The 16,496-nt window shown below is 44.4% G+C and overlaps 1 protein-coding gene and 1 long non-coding RNA gene across 5 annotated transcripts in view; one reads left to right on the top strand and one right to left on the bottom strand.

Annotated features, from left to right (window-relative positions):
• LOC127034926 (melanotransferrin-like) overlaps positions 1 to 12,237 on the bottom strand; it is a 28,969-nt gene extending 16,732 nt beyond the window's left edge. For all 4 annotated transcript variants that reach the window (XM_050924332.1, XM_050924334.1, XM_050924333.1 and 1 more), the window contains exons 1-11: positions 12,148 to 12,237; positions 10,916 to 11,079; positions 9,510 to 9,609; positions 8,114 to 8,290; positions 6,911 to 7,073; positions 6,733 to 6,797; positions 5,892 to 6,049; positions 3,490 to 3,676; positions 3,192 to 3,340; positions 2,178 to 2,268; positions 944 to 1,003 (exon numbers count right to left, since the gene is read on the bottom strand). In XM_050924332.1, the coding sequence (XP_050780289.1) occupies positions 944 to 1,003; positions 2,178 to 2,268; positions 3,192 to 3,340; positions 3,490 to 3,676; positions 5,892 to 6,049; positions 6,733 to 6,797; positions 6,911 to 7,073; positions 8,114 to 8,290; positions 9,510 to 9,609; positions 10,916 to 11,079; positions 12,148 to 12,205 (1,372 nt within the window). In that variant the 5' untranslated portion in view covers positions 12,206 to 12,237. The remainder of the gene's footprint in view (positions 1 to 943; positions 1,004 to 2,177; positions 2,269 to 3,191; positions 3,341 to 3,489; positions 3,677 to 5,891; positions 6,050 to 6,732; positions 6,798 to 6,910; positions 7,074 to 8,113; positions 8,291 to 9,509; positions 9,610 to 10,915; positions 11,080 to 12,147) is intronic.
• Positions 3 to 12,174, top strand: LOC127034927 (uncharacterized). The gene is made up of 3 exons (XR_007769529.1): positions 3 to 73; positions 7,699 to 7,796; positions 11,856 to 12,174. It is a non-coding gene; the product is annotated as an uncharacterized LOC127034927 (long non-coding RNA).
• Positions 12,238 to 16,496: the final 4,259 nt, after the last annotated feature.

Genomic DNA, 16,496 nt, shown 5'->3' with positions numbered 1-16,496 from the left:
GTGTGACAATGACAACCACCAGTTAGACTGAGACAGCAAGACATCTTGGACAGGCACAGTCTCCATGTTAAAAGTAAGTTTTAGAACTGATTGTATCCTCCCTAAAATGATATTCCTGCCTCCCCTTCCCTTGTCCTCTGTACTGAGTTCTTTCAGTTGCAGGAAACTGAGAGCTGTATTGTCTTCTGAGCCACAAAAATCCAGCCCTGGCACTGCTGCCTGGGACAGTGAGGCCTCTAGCCCCCAGACAGAAGGATTCTCCTTCCAGAACCAGTGCGTGAACACCCCTTATGCTAGCGTTAGTCTCAACAGCTGCAGCTCAGGGCACGGTACCATCACTACCTCTACGTACAGTGAGAACTCCTCTTCGTGTCTCCTAACTTTCCTCTATCCCTAATAGAGCCTTGTTTGAAAGGGTTTGGGTTTTTTGGCTTAAGTTCGAGCATCTGCTGCATGACATCACAGCTCAGTGGGGGTAAAGTATGAACCAGCAGAGCCCTGCAATTGCTGTTAGCTGCTCTGCTGAGTAGTTGGGAGTCACCCCACTTTCACAGGTCTTAAGAATCCTGTCTTATCCCAGCAGAGTTGTCTGAGGTCTGGTCTACACTAGGAAGGGGGATTGATCTAAACTACATACTTAAGCTACATGAATATCATAGCTGAAGTTGACATACTTAGATCTACTTACCGCAGTGTCTTCGCTGTGGTAATTCTACAGTTGACACTCCTCATCGACTCCACCTGCGCCTCTTACGCCGGTGGAGTACTGGAGTCAACGGGAGAGCATCGTGATTGATTTTTATCACATCTTTACTAGATGCGATAAATTGACCCCTGTTGAATCGATCGCTCCAGAGTTAAGTGTAGACATGCCCTGAGCATCCTAGTGGAGCCACTTCACTTAATTAAAGTAGAAACCCAAACCTCAAAGATCTTCCATTACCTTTATCTTTAAGGTGGGTCAGCGTCTTTGTTCTCCCAGCAGCTGGGGCACACCCCTCTCCTGGGCAGGAGAGACAAGTAAGAGCAGAGTGATGTTTGAAAACCCAAAACCATATACACAAGAACTGGTGCCTGGCTGCTCAGTGTGCACTGAGCATGTACTAGATACCAACATAATCACTAAAGAATGCCACATGTATACAAAAGATGCATCTGGAGTTTCTGATCGGGGCAGGGGGATGGCCTATTCCAGGGCTCACATTGCCAGCATTCCCGCCATAGAAAAATGCACTCATGAAGTACACATGGCTTGTGGGTCAGACAGTGAGCATTTACTCAGTGTAGGGGATCTAACGACACTGACTGTTATTGAGACAGAGGGACTCTGCTCAGCTAGACGAAGAATTGGAATATGGGAATGTTTTCTTCCTCATATCCAAGTATCAGATCATGGACTTCTCTCTTTCCCAGCCATGCTGGATCAGAGAAGGGTTAAAATCTGCCACATTCCCTGTTCCCAAAATGGATGTGGTCTCATGGACATCACAGGTGCAGAAAAAAGTTGTTTTCCCCGCACCTCCCTCCACCCACCACTGAAGGTATGTCTACGCTGTAATAAAAGACCTGCAGCACAGCTGAGGCTGGTTCAGCTGACTTGGGATTTGGGGCTAAAAAACTGCAGTGTAGATACTTGGTTTCAGGAGGAGGAGTCCAGAGATCAGGTTCTAGCCAGAGCCTGAATGTCTACTCTGAAATTGTATAGCCCTGCAGCTTGAGTCAGCTAGCATGGGCCAGCCACAGGTCTTTCATTACATTGTAAATTTACCTCAAGAGTTCCTGGGGAGATGCAGCTTCCTCTAGATTTTGGTTTCTCAAAGCTAATAATCTTGCACTCCATCCATTAATTTCTATAATCCTTGGCATTTACAGCATTTTATCCAAGGCTTCTGAATCACTTAGAGACTTGCAGCACCTCTCTTGAGGCAGGGCAGTATAACTGCTTCCTTTTATAGGTTGGGAAACTGAGGCATGGATTAAGCAACTTGCCCAAGAGCTCACAGCCAGTCAGTGGAAGAACTAGGAAGAATATTCAGATCTTTTGGCTCCCATTCCCCTGCCTTTGCAGCTAGGCACACAGCTATGTGGCAATTTTACCAGGTTTTCAATGGTAGCTTGTGCTCTCTTTTTTTTTTTTGTTCCCCACCCCTGGGATTATCGTGAAACAGAAAACTCACCATAACATTCTGCAGCTACTGAGACCAGCCCACATATCCCTGCAATGTACGCATGCGTGGCATCCAGTGTGGCTGCATCGGCCTCATTACTCTGCCAACGATATCCGAGAGTAACACATGGGACTGTGACCAATATTGCAACCCCATGCAGTATCTTCGGGGACCATAGTATTACATTTATGCATGATTGTGTTCTACTCCATGAAGGAGGGCTACCACCGTTTCTTTAGGAACTAAAAACTGTAGGGGGTGATAAAGGTGAGTCACTAAGATGAAGAAACTCTAGCGAGGTACCATCCACTGGGGAGTCTTGTGTAGATCAACTCAATCCTGTTTTTCAAACAAAAAAAGGCTTTTGGTGTCAGAAGGCCGAGTGTGAACTAACTTTCAGCCTTCTTTTAATTCATAAAAGGGCAGGACCTTGTGGAAGGATTGGAAAAACTTTGGCCTACTAGGACCAATAGGTGACCTCTAATAAGCTGTTAGCATACATATAGGAATGTGTGTTGATTTTTATACATTTTCCTCTAGTACTTTTGCCTAAAAATGAATGTATTTTGCTGTGTGAAGGCTAGTTGATAACTGCTATACACTGTTGTGTAGCCTATGTAGGAAGGTTAACAATGGATACTGGACCACAAGTCAGACCTGCTGGAGGAATCACAGTGAGGTTCAGAGAGACTGCAAGTGTAAACCCTCTGTCTGGAGGGAGAGAGATGCAAAGAGGTGACGGCCTTAAGTAGGTGCCCTTAAGACCAGGACAGGTGGTGTCAAAGGTGCAGTTAACCCTGAAATTGTGACAGTGACAATTTAGAACCTGCATAACCTATGTAACTGAGTGCCTATCTCTCCCATACTCCAGTGGCTGTGGGGGGGGGGACTCCTGAGGACCCCTTGGTCTTATTCTCTGCAGTGCTTCTGTTGGTTGGTTGATCTCCATTGCCCCCAGGTGTTTGGGACAAGAACAGACATGCCTGTGCCTTGCATTCCTGTTTACTCCATATAGGTTCTTACCTTGATCAACTCAATGCAGTTGGTCATTGAAGCGGCTTGGACACAGACCAGGGGGTCAGATTTGATGTTCAGGGCCCACTCTTCACACTTGCGGAGCTCAGCATTGCTGATGCAGCACCAGCGTACCACACTGTTGTCCAGTGAGCTCCCTGCAGCAGCAAAAAAGAGAGTGCAATGGGGTTAGCATCACCCATATACTGAGCTGTCTTTACCAACTGGCTTCTTGGGGTCTATTCATGTCTCCCCCTTCCGAGGGGGTGGGGGCCTCTCTATCCCATTCCCTTGGGAGAGCTCTCACCTTCATGGCCTAGTCCCTTCAACAGGGCTACGTAGTCCAGGCCAAGGATGTGGGAGATCTCTACTTTGTCCTTGAGCAGCTGCAGGTGCTGAGTGGCATCGCGGAACAGCAGGTTCTTCCCCTTGAATGGCACTGAAGTGAAGAGCTCAAACTTGGCCCTTTCTTTTCCATTCTGCCCAAAGAGATGCTAGGAAAAGTACAATGGCTTTAGCTGTAGAGATGCTGCTTGTCTCCTCTGTGACTAGCAGCCTTGTTGCTACATCTCCTCTGTCTAGAGTCATGGCAAGTATAGGGTGATCATAATGTAGTACTCAGAACTCTAACACTCGCTGGGATTAGAGGAAACACTCTGTGCATCTGTCTTAGGTGTTGGTTTCCATCCCTGCATAGTCTGGGACCCAGTTATTTGAGGAACTGATGCTTCTCCTGTCCCATCTAGATGATCATGATTTACTTTGATGCTCATTTTCTGCTCCAGTAGGGGAGCCTGCTGTCTGCAACTGTCCAGGCAGGAGCTCCAGACTACAGCATAATATGTATCTATTTTGGTTAAATTATTCACTTACCCTGGGCTATTTCAGGGGCAGGATATGGAGGTTAGTAAGAACTTTCTTAAATCTTATGTAGATGGTGTTCAGTTTTGAATTAATACGAGATGCCTGGAGGTGGAGGCAACAAGCATTATTAATCCACTAGGAAATGTAAATACGGGGATGGAGAAGTAATCGAGGGCCTGCACCCAGAAGTCCCTGAACCATATGACAAACTGAATAATTCACATTGATGGGCACTTGGAGGTTAAAGGGAAGGAGACCTTGTTTGTTTGTTCTTTCAATTTCAGTGGCCTGGCCTCTCCCTGTCCACTGCTCACTCCTACCTGAGCTTCTAGGAGTGAATCAGATTAGAGCTAGAAGAGACCTAGCTATCTCCTCAGGGCCATGGCAGGATAGTTCCTCAGTCAGTGCTTTGTGCCTTGTAATTTTAAATATCTCCAAGGGATGGCGCTTTGGTCACTTTGCTTAGGAGACTATTCCAGAGTCTAATGGATGTTGCTGTCAAGATTTTCCTGATATTCATCTTATAGTTTCCCTTGCGTAACTGTTAGCCAAGATTCCTTGTTACTCTTACGTAACTCCTCCCACCTGGACAACAAGGAGTCTGGTGGCACCTTAAAGACTAAATGCTGAAGAAGTGAGGTGTTTTACCCACGAAAGCTTATGCCCAAATAAATCTGTTAGTCTTTAAGGTGCCACCGGACTCCTTGTTGTTTTTGTGGATACAGACTAACACGGCTACCCCCTGATACTCTCCTCTCACCTGAGCATTTGCAGTCTTAAGTACTCAGATGTTGTTACTGCCCCCTATTTACTCATCTCCTAGTCAAGCTATACACCCAGCGCCTGCTTCAGTGCATCAGCAGAGCACAGGTGATGGTCTGTGGTGAGAGAAACCTGACCTGGAGGGAATAGAGCTTGGGACTGTAGCACCATAACCCCATTGTTCTATTTGGGGGGGATGGGAAGAGAGATGAGGAAGAGATACCTGGGAACTAGTGGTCATAGCCTGCAAAATGGCTGTAGCTGGGCAAAAGACCTAGGAGACACACTAATTCTGTGTGTATCCCAGGAATACGCTGCCAGAAGTTGGCTGAAGTTTAAAGCTCCCCCATGGGTGAATCTCCCCTCTGAGTGAGCTGCCCCTGTGAGCAAAGAAATGGCAAACTGCACTTCCTGCACCCACAAGGGTGGTCCAAGCCCATACTATTAAATTACATCCCCCTAATATATGGCATTACTACTTTCCAAGCACTTACCTCTTAAATATGTTTCAGATTATTTTTCCCTCAGATTTGAGTCCAGGCTTGGAACTGGGAATTGAGACTCCTTCCCAGAGGCCCCAGTCAGGATCAGACACTGATTTTAATACATGCTGTACAAAAAATGGTCCCTTCCCCAAAGCTTTTAGGCCCAGAGCCCCATAGATATTTAGGTACCTAACTCCCATTGACTTCACTGGGAGTTAGATACCTAAATATGTTTGAGGATCTGGACCTTACAATCGAAACATCTTCCCCCTCCCCACATTAATAGCAAATGGAGGGATGTAGCAAGAGCAAAGATGTCTCCAAATTTACACTGAGCACCTGTTAGTATCCTGGAGAGCAGAGAGAGACTTCCACTCTTGCCCTCTCTCTCCTAGATTGTATTACTTTGATACTCTGATCTAACTTTAAAGGCTGTGGGCACTCACCCTCTCTCTCCAATTACCTTTGGAACTCTCACTGGGGTACCTGTCCTAGATGCCAACATTGGATGTCCCAGAACAACCTCAACACCTGCAGTCTAGCTCATTCCATCTACACCCAGAGAGGGCTTAGAACCTCATTAGCAGTTCCAAATTACCTGGATCAGGGTGAGGAATTTCTTGGTGATCTTCTGGAAGTTGTGGCGGCTGATGATGGCACGCCCAGGCCCACGACCCAGGTTACAAGTGCCATAGGCACTCAGCTTTGCTGTGGATCCATCAGGACACAAGAGCTCATATTCCTCTTGGTCTGAATCTAAAACAGGGCAGCTATCAAAGCTGTGAAATGAAACGCAGCCTGGCAGAGGAGAGACAGCATTTTTCAAGGGAGCCTGATGCAAGTCTCAGTGCCCAAGCAGGACAGCAAATGCCAACTGTCAGCAGGGAAGATTTCTCTCTGTGCTGCTCCCCTTACCAAAGAGATGTTCAAGCACAAAGGCATTGGCTGGGGAATTTGAAATGCTTTCTGAGAAGGAATAATTTAAATGTTCTTTAAAGAAAAAGAAGCTGCTAGTCCCCTTCAAACAACTGACCTTGGGAATGTGATGCAAATTTTTGGTCATGTAAAAAGCCTGGCCAATGAAAACTGCTCCTCTAGCAGAAGTACTTGTGCAATTTTAAGGAGTTCCTTATTATATACTATCAGCCATGCTGTATAAATAGTGACTTCTTCAGCCAGCTGAGAGCTAAGGCAATGATCAAAAATGGAAAGCTTTGGTGGTTCTGACAAGGAACATCTCCTATGAGCCACCATTCCCCTCCTAACCGTCCATTCTCCATTTCCCTCCGACTCTTGGAGATCTGAGGCATACCCTCGAGTGCTGCTTGCCTAGATTAAACTCAAACTGGAATAGATAATGCATTAGGCATCTCCCCCCCCCCCCCCAAGCATCCATTTAGAAAAGAATACAAGTTGCAGGCCAACAGAAATCGAAGTACCTGTGCCATTCATTATTGTTAAGTGATCTAGGAAAGCAACATCTGCTACTCCATTCTTCAAGCACCTGCAGAGAGATTGACACAATCCATTTGCACTTAAACCTGCTTTTCTCCTCCCGCCATCCCTTCTTCCCCCCCAAAGCCACTTTTAATGCAAGCAGAGTGGGGATGAGGTCACCTGAAGGCTCCGTCAGAGTCGTAGAAGGGCTCGCTGCTGCTGGTGTCACAGAAGTGGTTCTTGTTCCTAACGTAGGATTTTGGTCCTTGACAGAGAGCACAGAGCTGAGGGGAAGTGACGCCAACACCTGGGATGCAGCTGGCATTGAAATACTGACTGATCACTATAGACATAAAAAGAACAGTCAAGTGGCAAAGGCTGGAAGAGATAACAGTAGCATTCCTTATGTGCTACTTGTAAAAAGTTTAGTCTCCAGTAGGGCTAGCTTGGTTGTCTAAGCTTCAGGTATGAAATACTTCCTGAAACTACAGAGTCTAATCCTGGTTGGGTCAATTCCATCTTTCTTCCTTCTGAGGGAGTTAAATTCGGTTTTGTGCACTTACTGCATGGGGGCCCCTACCCTTAAAAACAGGGCCCTGTCTGCTCTGTGTGTTCATTAAAGAATCTGTGGCACTTTATGTAAGAACCTGGAGTCTTTGACCAGCCTCCGCTCACTGTTGTGTACTTGCTATACCACAGATGATTGCTACTCTCCTCCCCAAAGGTGGCTGCACTTCACTGGTGTTGGGCAGCCGCAGGTGGAGGGATAGCTCAGTGGTTTGAGCAGTGGCCTGCTAAACCCAGGGTTGCGAGTTCAATCCTTGAGGGGGCCACTTAGGGATCTGGGGCAAAAATCAGTACTTGGTCCTGCTAGTGAAGGCAGGGGGCTGGATTCGATAACCTTTCAAGGTCCCTTCCAGTTCTAGGAGATCAGGTATATCTCCAATTATTATTATTTTTATTATTAGGATCCAATCCTCCACTTGGTGAGATTTGAGTGAAGAATCAGGCCCATCATTTGTCAAAGGCTTTGGGATCCTTTTGGAATTAAAGGCATGATAGAAAGGTACGACGAAGAAGCTACTGTACAATACTTCCTTTCCCCCAACCTCCCATTGAATACAGAACACAAGTGTTTCCTGTTGCTCTTGCTAACATAGCTTTTCTGTTGTGTGCGGGATCACTGAAAAGGCACTGGCAGAAGACGGCTAGCAGCAAGTGGCTAAGGTTCCCCAAGTGGATATTTGGTCCACCAACCCAGAGGCTCTTTGGTCTTGGTGTGTTCCATATAGTTCAGTAGGTGTTACACCTGCCACTACTTTACTCTCCTTTACATAGGCAGGAGCTTGGCCCCGAGGTGTCTGTCACTGTCCACTCACTCACCTTGGCTCAGAGGCTGATCCTCATCCCAGAGGAGCTCATTCCTAGCCAGGAGGAAGCCCAGTGGGATGTTCCAACCTGATGTCCACCTGGCTCCATTGTGGCAGCTACGCACCCCCCTTAACCTCTGGATGTTCAAAGTTCCTCGTCTGGCAATGGCCACAGCAAACACACAGTTTCCTAATGATGGGAAAGGGAGATACAGGAATTTAACTATCGCTTTAATAAACTTAGGACAACTGCTGCAGTGCACAGCGATGCGAGGATCTCTGTGCCAGGGCTAAGGAAAAAGTCTCAAATAAAATGTAAGAAATGCAGTTACCAGCATAAGCCAGGAAAGGAGAGTTAGTCCGAAAGGAACATTCTGTTGGTTACGTCATTGCCCAGTTTGCCAAGATGCTACCGCCTAGCCAAGAGCTACCAACATGCAAAGCAAGGAATATAGAATTTAGAGATGGAAAAGTCTATTAGAAAATCTAGTCCATCTATCCAAGGCCAATGTAGCCTTCTTTTTATGAAACATTGCACTGAGCATTTGTGCCATCTAGTTTCAGATTCTGCAACCAGTGGGGCTTCTGGCACTAGCTTACCTTCTGAATCTTCCACAGCCTAATACCTCTTAATTCCGTGATGATTCTGATATTCAGCCAAATATTTTTCCCTTCCTTAATTTAATCCCATTTCTTCCAGTTATTCCCCCAGATATCACTCTAATTCAACTCTCTCCTTGGGTTAACTCCCTTCAGATCTTTTCAATTGTATAATTTCAGTTTTGGCTGGGCCAGGCTTTAGTTCTTACTCCTTCCTTGTAAGTCAACGCCCTCCCACCCACTGCTCAGTCCTGTTGCTCTTCTCCCTCCCATTTGTCAATGTCTTTGGTGAGGGCTTTGTGAGAAGGGGGAAAGGTAGGGATGTATCTTCAGTCTATCTGCAAGGCCTGGAACTCCAGTATGCAGTGGGAAACGGATCTCCAGAGCCAGAGGAAGGGGTGGGTTATAGGTACTGGGGACAGGACTGGAGGATGGAAAATGTTCTTTAAGTGCAGGATATTATTGACATTTATCTCAAAGTGCTTTACAAACTTGTATTAAGCCTCTCAAACCCACTCTGAAATAGGTGAGAGCTCCTCAGTTAGAGCTACTGAGGCACAGAGATGGGACAAATTAATGTTACACAGTGAGCTACTGTCCAAAGCAGGAATAGAATCTGACCCCCTGCTCTAACCACTACAGATACTTTCTCTCACCGAGGATAGGATTGACTCTCCTATACTGCTCTGGGCTGTCGTTATCTTAGAGTTATCCACTGTAGTGCTTTCTCTGTTTCTCTCTCTCTCTTAGTGATAACATTAGGTTACAATGAAGGTATTTTAGAAACAGGTGTTTGGCTGCTAACTTACCTTCCTCATAGATCTCCTTTGCCACCACAGTTAGACCGTAGAGCTTCACAGCAGAATAGACATCTCCAGCATCCAAGGAGACAGCATCTGCTTTATTCACCTTTTTTTTTTTTTTTTAAAGAAAAAATCCATTTAAGAGAGTCTCTCTGTCCAGGGGAACAATGAGTGACATGAAGAGTAGAGCTCTCACCACAGACCTTTCACAACGCTTTCTCAGTTTTGGTTGGATCCCTGTTTCTCAGCATGGTGGAATGTCAACTTGAATTGATTGTCAAATATATAACATGTCTGTGTCAGCACTCATCTTGCATGAAGCCTGAGTATTCTTCACAAGCCTAATGTGGCAAGATGACATCCCTTCTCCACCTTTCCTTTGATCCTTCCACCCCAAGGATGAAACCCTGGTTCTGCTGAAGTCAATGGTAAAAATTCCCATTCACTTCAGTGAGGTCTGGATTTCACTCCAGATCGTTCTTCTCTCCCCCTCTCCACCACCATCCACAAATAGGGGCTGAGTATTTTCCTTACCATGCATCCCCAAAAAACGTTCAGACGCTTCTAGGCTGGGTTCCTTCTTTAATCATACTATCTGCAGCTCCTACTAAGTATAGCTTTATCATTTATTAACAAGGAGCTCAGGAGTGAATGAAGAGGTGGAGACAAGGTTCTTCTCTGACCTCAGGAGAAGTTATTTTTTTCCAAGTCAGAGCTGAATGAGCATGAAGACTGAATTCCCTTTTGCCAGTCAAGTTTCGGATGCATTAGCAAAACTGTACTATTAGGAAGGCCAGGGCTATATTTTTCCTTTCTCCCTAGAGGAATTTGTCCTTAAATGCACAAAGCACTACGAGAAGCACCATCCCATCAGTGAAAGCTGTCTTAAACCTCCAGTCACTTTACTGCCTCTTCTCATATAAATTCTAATTCAAGGATATTTTTATTTGGAAAAAGGACAGCTCCTTGGTTCAGGAAAGATGAACTAGAGGTTAAAAATGGTGAGGGGCAGAAAAATTGTTAAATATAGTTGAACTAGAATTGAAACCTAAAAGCCAAGGGGACTCTTGGTATGTCTTCATGATTTAACAGCTGTAGGGAGGAGACAGGTTTCACTCATTTGCTCCCACACAGCTCTTACTTATTTCATTGGGATTACAAAGGCATAACAGAATCTCTGTTTTGGCTCATCGTTGGCTGTATCACTGACAAGTGATTTTTATCACCTAGATTCTTCTTGCCTGCCCAAATACTGTGTAGTTTATCACAGATGAAATACCATCACTATGATTGCCTAGATTTCACTTCCCTATGGATTCTATTTACTAGTAGTTGTTATGCCCCCTCCACCTCCCACACTACAGAACTAGACTTGGAGTTAAGATAAACTCTGGGATTCTCTACAGACTCACCCTGATCTTGTCGATACAGTCATGAGTATTTTGAGCTCTGATGCAGGAAACCCTAGCAAAGGAGTTTATTGTAGCCAGAGGTAGGACAGCCAGGAGTGTTTTAGATAACTCAGCACACTTCCTCTGCTCCAGGTCAGACAGGGTGCACCATCTGAACTTCTTCGCTGCAGGATCAGAAGGCAAGACACATCCTCTTTAAATGGGGAGAGGGAGATTCAGAAGAAGGGACATGGAGGGAGGAAACTGACCATCGCTGATTTTAGTTTTTCGTTCTTTAACAGGAAAAAGTAGACTGTTTTCTAGGGTCAGAGTGCTCAAGGGAGGAAAGTCTCATATTTAACTGGAACAGCATTTCCTGACTATTTTCCCTACAACTACCCCTTCAGTGCTAGGATTCTGTTTCCAATAGTGAGAGGCCCACATTAAAGCACCAGATCCAAAAACAAAACACAACCGCCTGATCTAAGGGTGAGTTTGAAATCTATACCCCAATCAGTAGTCATTTGCAAAAATCAGATACTATATATAATATGCTGAACCAAAACCCTAGATCCAAACACTACGCAACTTTGGACTTTTGAGATCATGATGGGAATTTTACGGCTTGGGCCTGTTTCTAAGATGCTCCATTGCAAATATACAAAGGTTATGTCTACACTACAGCAGCACAGCAATGGGATTGTAGCTGTTCCGCTGTAGCACAGAAACATAGATGCTTTCTACATTGACTTAAAGGAGTTTTTCCATCAATACAGGTAATCTCTCTCTCCGAGAGGCAGTAACTAGATTGGTGAAAGAAAACTTCCATTCACCTAGCTGCATTTATGCTGGAAGTTAGGTTGATATAACTGCAGTGCTTAGGGCAAGAAATTATTCACAGTCCTAAACTGTGTAGGTAGGTTGACCTAAATTTTAGGCCTAAATTGTTTCACTCTGTTAGGGCTAGAGAACAAACAGGCCCCATCAACTATTCAAAGGAAACAACGTTGCAATAAAGTGCAAAGAAACAGCTGCATGAAGCTTTTTCAAGGATCACTAATGAAGTCAACATGTGCTACAGATCAAACAGGGAAACTAATACCAGATGAGAACTGAAGTAATCAGAATAGACACAGACCTAACAGCAACCATTTTGTACCATAAGAAGCAAAAAAACCCCAAGCATTAAGTACCTGAGAGTTCATGTTCTGATGACTGTTGCCCTTCTCCCTCCCTCTCTGCACCAGTCTTACCTGAAGAGAGCAGGGTGCAGGTAGCTAGGACAAGTATGGTGGCTGTGGCTGCCTTCATGATGACAACAATGCAGCAGTAATCCCACTGTACCCGAAGCCTTCTCCTCTTGTCTCATACCAGGTATTCCAAAGCAATAACTGGAGCTGCTGACTGAAAACAAAAGGGGTTAGGCATCAGCACAAGAAACCAATAAAAACAACAGAGAAGACTGAAAAATGAATGGGGTGTCTGAGTAGGCAAAAGGAACAGCAGCCAGCCATGAGGTGAGAGGAGGATTAAGGAGGCGCAAGAGACCCTATTCCTAGGCATAGATGGAAAGCATTAGTGTATTTTATGCTCTACCACGTGCAGGTCTCTCTTGGAGGTACAATCCTGACAACTTTCACGCAGACACAACGTGGGAACATGCAATATCCTGGTACCTAATTTTTTGCTGTTCAAAGGCTTCCAGCAGTAACTTTAGGCTCACAAACACCACATGGACCTTGAACAGAACTCATTAGTTGCCTTGTCTGTGCTTGTGAGTCTGTACCTTTATGTTCACCCTTTTTACAAACTAGATTTTGTACGAAGTATGCCTTGTGCAGTATCATTTGAAAAGTCATCTGCTAAACGCTACTGTCCTGGTAAAATGTTTGTGGCAACATTGTACCTCAAGTTATAAAGTTCTATTGTATAAGACATGTTCCAAGTCTGGGGAAACCACTTCAACCAGTTCCCCAGAGACAAAAGGCTAGCCAACACCTAAGCTAGGTGTCAACATAATCAAATGGACTATCACCTGGTTAAGAGGCCATTCTTCGGCAGGCAGAAGGGTCTGAGCAAGAAATATACATCTTGATAATGGAACAGCTGGACGTTCCCTGGCAAACAGACTTTCTGTTGCTTGAACCCTAGCTGGAGATGAGTCTCAAATAAGAGAATTCCTATAAGAAACGGGAGAAAATTCCCCAGATTCTCTCTCCTCCCTTTCTCTCTGCCCCTAACATCCACGATGTCTGAATGACAAGGAAAGGAGCACTGGACTGGGGAGGGGTTCTGGCTGAAAGGCATCCGATAAGACTGCAAAACCATCTGATGAGAGACACATTCTGCTTTGAATTTACTTAGCTTGTTAAGTGAGATATTAGTTACATTTTACCTTTTATTTTCTTATAGCCAAATTCTGACTTTTATGCCTCATTACTTGTAATCACTTCATCTTTCGGTCGTTAATAAACTTGTTTTATTGCTTTATCTAAGCCAATGTGTTTGGATTGAAGTGTTTGGGAAACGCCATTTGGGATAACAAGATTTGTGCACATCATTTTCTATTAATGAAATGATGGACTTTCTATGAACCTGTATTGTCCAGGAGGGTACTGGGCAGTACAAGACTCACATTTCTGGGGACAAGTCTGGGACTGGGAATTTGCTGGTTTCCATCTGTAATATAATTCAGGAGTGGCTGGCTAGAGCACTTGTACAATATAGCTGGGAGCGATTTACATCCTGGAGACTGAGAGAGAGCAGACCTGGAGTGGTTAGTCTGACAGGGAAGCAGTGTAAAAGTCATCCCAGGTTGGAGAATTGAGGGGCCACAGCTGTCCATTGGTCCAGACAGTACCCTGGATAATGTCACAGTACTCCAGGAAGAAGCTGTGGTGGTTAAATTTAAATCTCTGTCCTACACCTACCTGGCATTGTCTCACTTTGTGGCTTCCGTTCTAGTATAGCAGCATGAGGAGTTATTAATTCAGGATGGTGCTTTTCATCTGTAAAGTACTTCACAAATAGTAAGAACCCGACTTTTGTGCCTGTCTTTTCCTGTGCAGTTATTTTGACTGCATATGCAAATTGGATATATGGGTATCCAGAGTAATTAAACATGTAAAGAAAGATAATTGTGTAAAAATATCTGCATATCTGGGGCTTTTACTCTTTGAAAATCAGCCCCTGTGTGATTAATCCTCACAATTTCCCTGCATAAGTCTACCAGTAGTTGAAGACTGTTAATGAGAACTGCACACACTCTGTACCATAAGAAATAAATTAAATCTGTGCCATTGGTAAGAGAAATACTGTAGTCACAAAAAAATAGATCTTTAGTAAAAAGCATTGAAGTAAAGACATTTTTGAGAGACACTGGGAAAACGCTCTTTTGTTGTTGTTTTTTTTTGCTTTTAAAATGAATAGGTCTCTCCCTCTTCACTGGACATCTATGCCTCTGAGGCAAGTAAGAATCATCTCAATCTCACAGATGGGGAAATTGAGGATGAAACTTTTGTGGTCCAGAAGTCTGAACATCTCTGAGGGCCACTGCCAAAAATCATGTTTTTAAAAAACTGCTTATACCTGCCATATAGTTACAAATAACTCTAATAAAAAAGGCTCAGATTCTCAAAGATATTTAGGGTACATCTACATGACAGCTGCTACATAACCTCAACAGTGGCACTGTACCTGTGCCACCATGATCCTATAGTGTAGATACTTCCTGCACTGATGGAAAAACCCTTCCATCGAGGTAGTTAATCCATCTGTCTGAGAGGCGATAGCTACGTTGATGGAAAAATTCTTCCATCAACCTAGCTATCTTCACAGGGGTTGGGTCAACGTAACTATGACATTGAGGGCATGAATTTTTTTATAGCCTTGAGTGATGTAGCTAGTCAATATAATTCTTAAGTGTGATTAGGCTCCCAACTTACTTTGAAATTAAGAGCCTGTATACCTTTGAGATTTGGGCAAAAGCAATTTCCTTGTGTCTGCCTGGGCATTCAGACCAGAGCCATTGCTTTTACTCACTTTCCTGTCTCTTGCTGTTTCATGTTATAGCATGAATGTCCTCTAAATCTAGGTTTCTTTGTATTATATATTCTCCCTTCTCTGAACACTTAGAATGAAAGGTTACCTATTAGTCATCCTAGAGGGGATATGATTAGCCCTATTATTTGCACACTAGGCCATCATGCCTACATTTAAAATAGAGTTTGAGCAGAGGTGTATATCACTCATTGTCACAGAACTGAGCTGGTGCATAAACTATTGCTAATAGGGATTTCTTCAATTCCCTTTCCTATTCACTAGCAGGGTATGGCACATATACTCCAGTTCCTGTGTTCTGGAGAAAGAAGGCTAAATCCCAAGGGTTTGTTTGGGTTTTTTCCTGCAGTAACCCAACCCCTACCCAAGGACTTTCCCACCACACTTTCTTCCCTCCCCACTAATTCATTTTCCCCAGTAGTCTTCCCACCTAATACACTCCCTCTTATACTCATTCATTTTCCCAGTGCTCCTCCCCTTCCACATTCCCCACTTACTCCTTTTGCACTTCTACATTGGGACTACACTGCTCCTTTCTCTATTCTTAGATGCTTCCACGACACATACTGTAATGCATTTGTTGCCTTGTAACCTTTCTCATGGTCATGGTTACAAGACTAGCTCCACCTCTAAACTCTCTCTGGTCTCTGCCCAGTCTCAAATCTCCCATCTTTACCCCTCCCAAGGTAGAATCACGTGGTTTTTTACCACTCTGAAAGTGGGGCGCTGGCCTGCAGTGTCCCATGTATTGACTGTCCCTACCAAAACAGGTCTGCCTAGGCTCACGTGTGGATCTGCTCTTTAGAAGCTTATACCCAGCAGTGAATACAGGGACCAGGCAGCCCTCCTAACCCAAAGTGTTGTTTAATCTAAACTGTATGAAGAAAATATCAGAAGAGGAAAAAGGATTTTAAAGCAGGAGGTCTACATACACATCTATTTTGCTGAGAATTATAACTGCTGGAGGTTGGGTGTCAGTCTCAAAAACCTGTACACTGCTTGGGCAAGTGCATGTCTCTTAATCCTCCTGGACCTTTTGATTCCCATCCTCCTCTACAGGGCCTGAGTCACTCCTGCAGCAACCTGTGTGGCAGGTCCAACAGGCGATAAATTATGACATCAAAATTAATTACTTCTGCATTGCATCTCAAGTGTTTGCTGAGAGATGTACCCTTCCTGACAATCCTGCTATTGCATCAACTACAAACACTAGGTATTACAATTATCAAGTCAACACATAATATTCATTCATCATTACAGGCAACTCCAAATCCCTTATGCCCACCTCTCTGACATACATCTTGTATTATCTTTATTTCAGCTGCCTCCATGCATGCATGAAGCAAGTTTTCACATGCAGGGTTTTCTTCTGGTTTTGTTTTTTTTAAAAGGCCTATGTGATGGCTAACTCTAATCTTAGCATTACTCACCTACTTGAGTCTTTGCTTCCCTGGCCTCATCAGACCAGCTCTCCAAGAAGGGATGGGGTTTTCTCCCCAGCTCTGTAAGGTGGAGAGAGTTATAGTATAGTTACTGTATGGCC

This window comes from Gopherus flavomarginatus, chromosome 15 (assembly GCF_025201925.1).
Source record: "Gopherus flavomarginatus isolate rGopFla2 chromosome 15, rGopFla2.mat.asm, whole genome shotgun sequence".
NCBI lineage: Eukaryota > Metazoa > Chordata > Testudines > Testudinidae > Gopherus > Gopherus flavomarginatus.
This window is presented reverse-complemented; position numbering and strand designations above follow the sequence as displayed.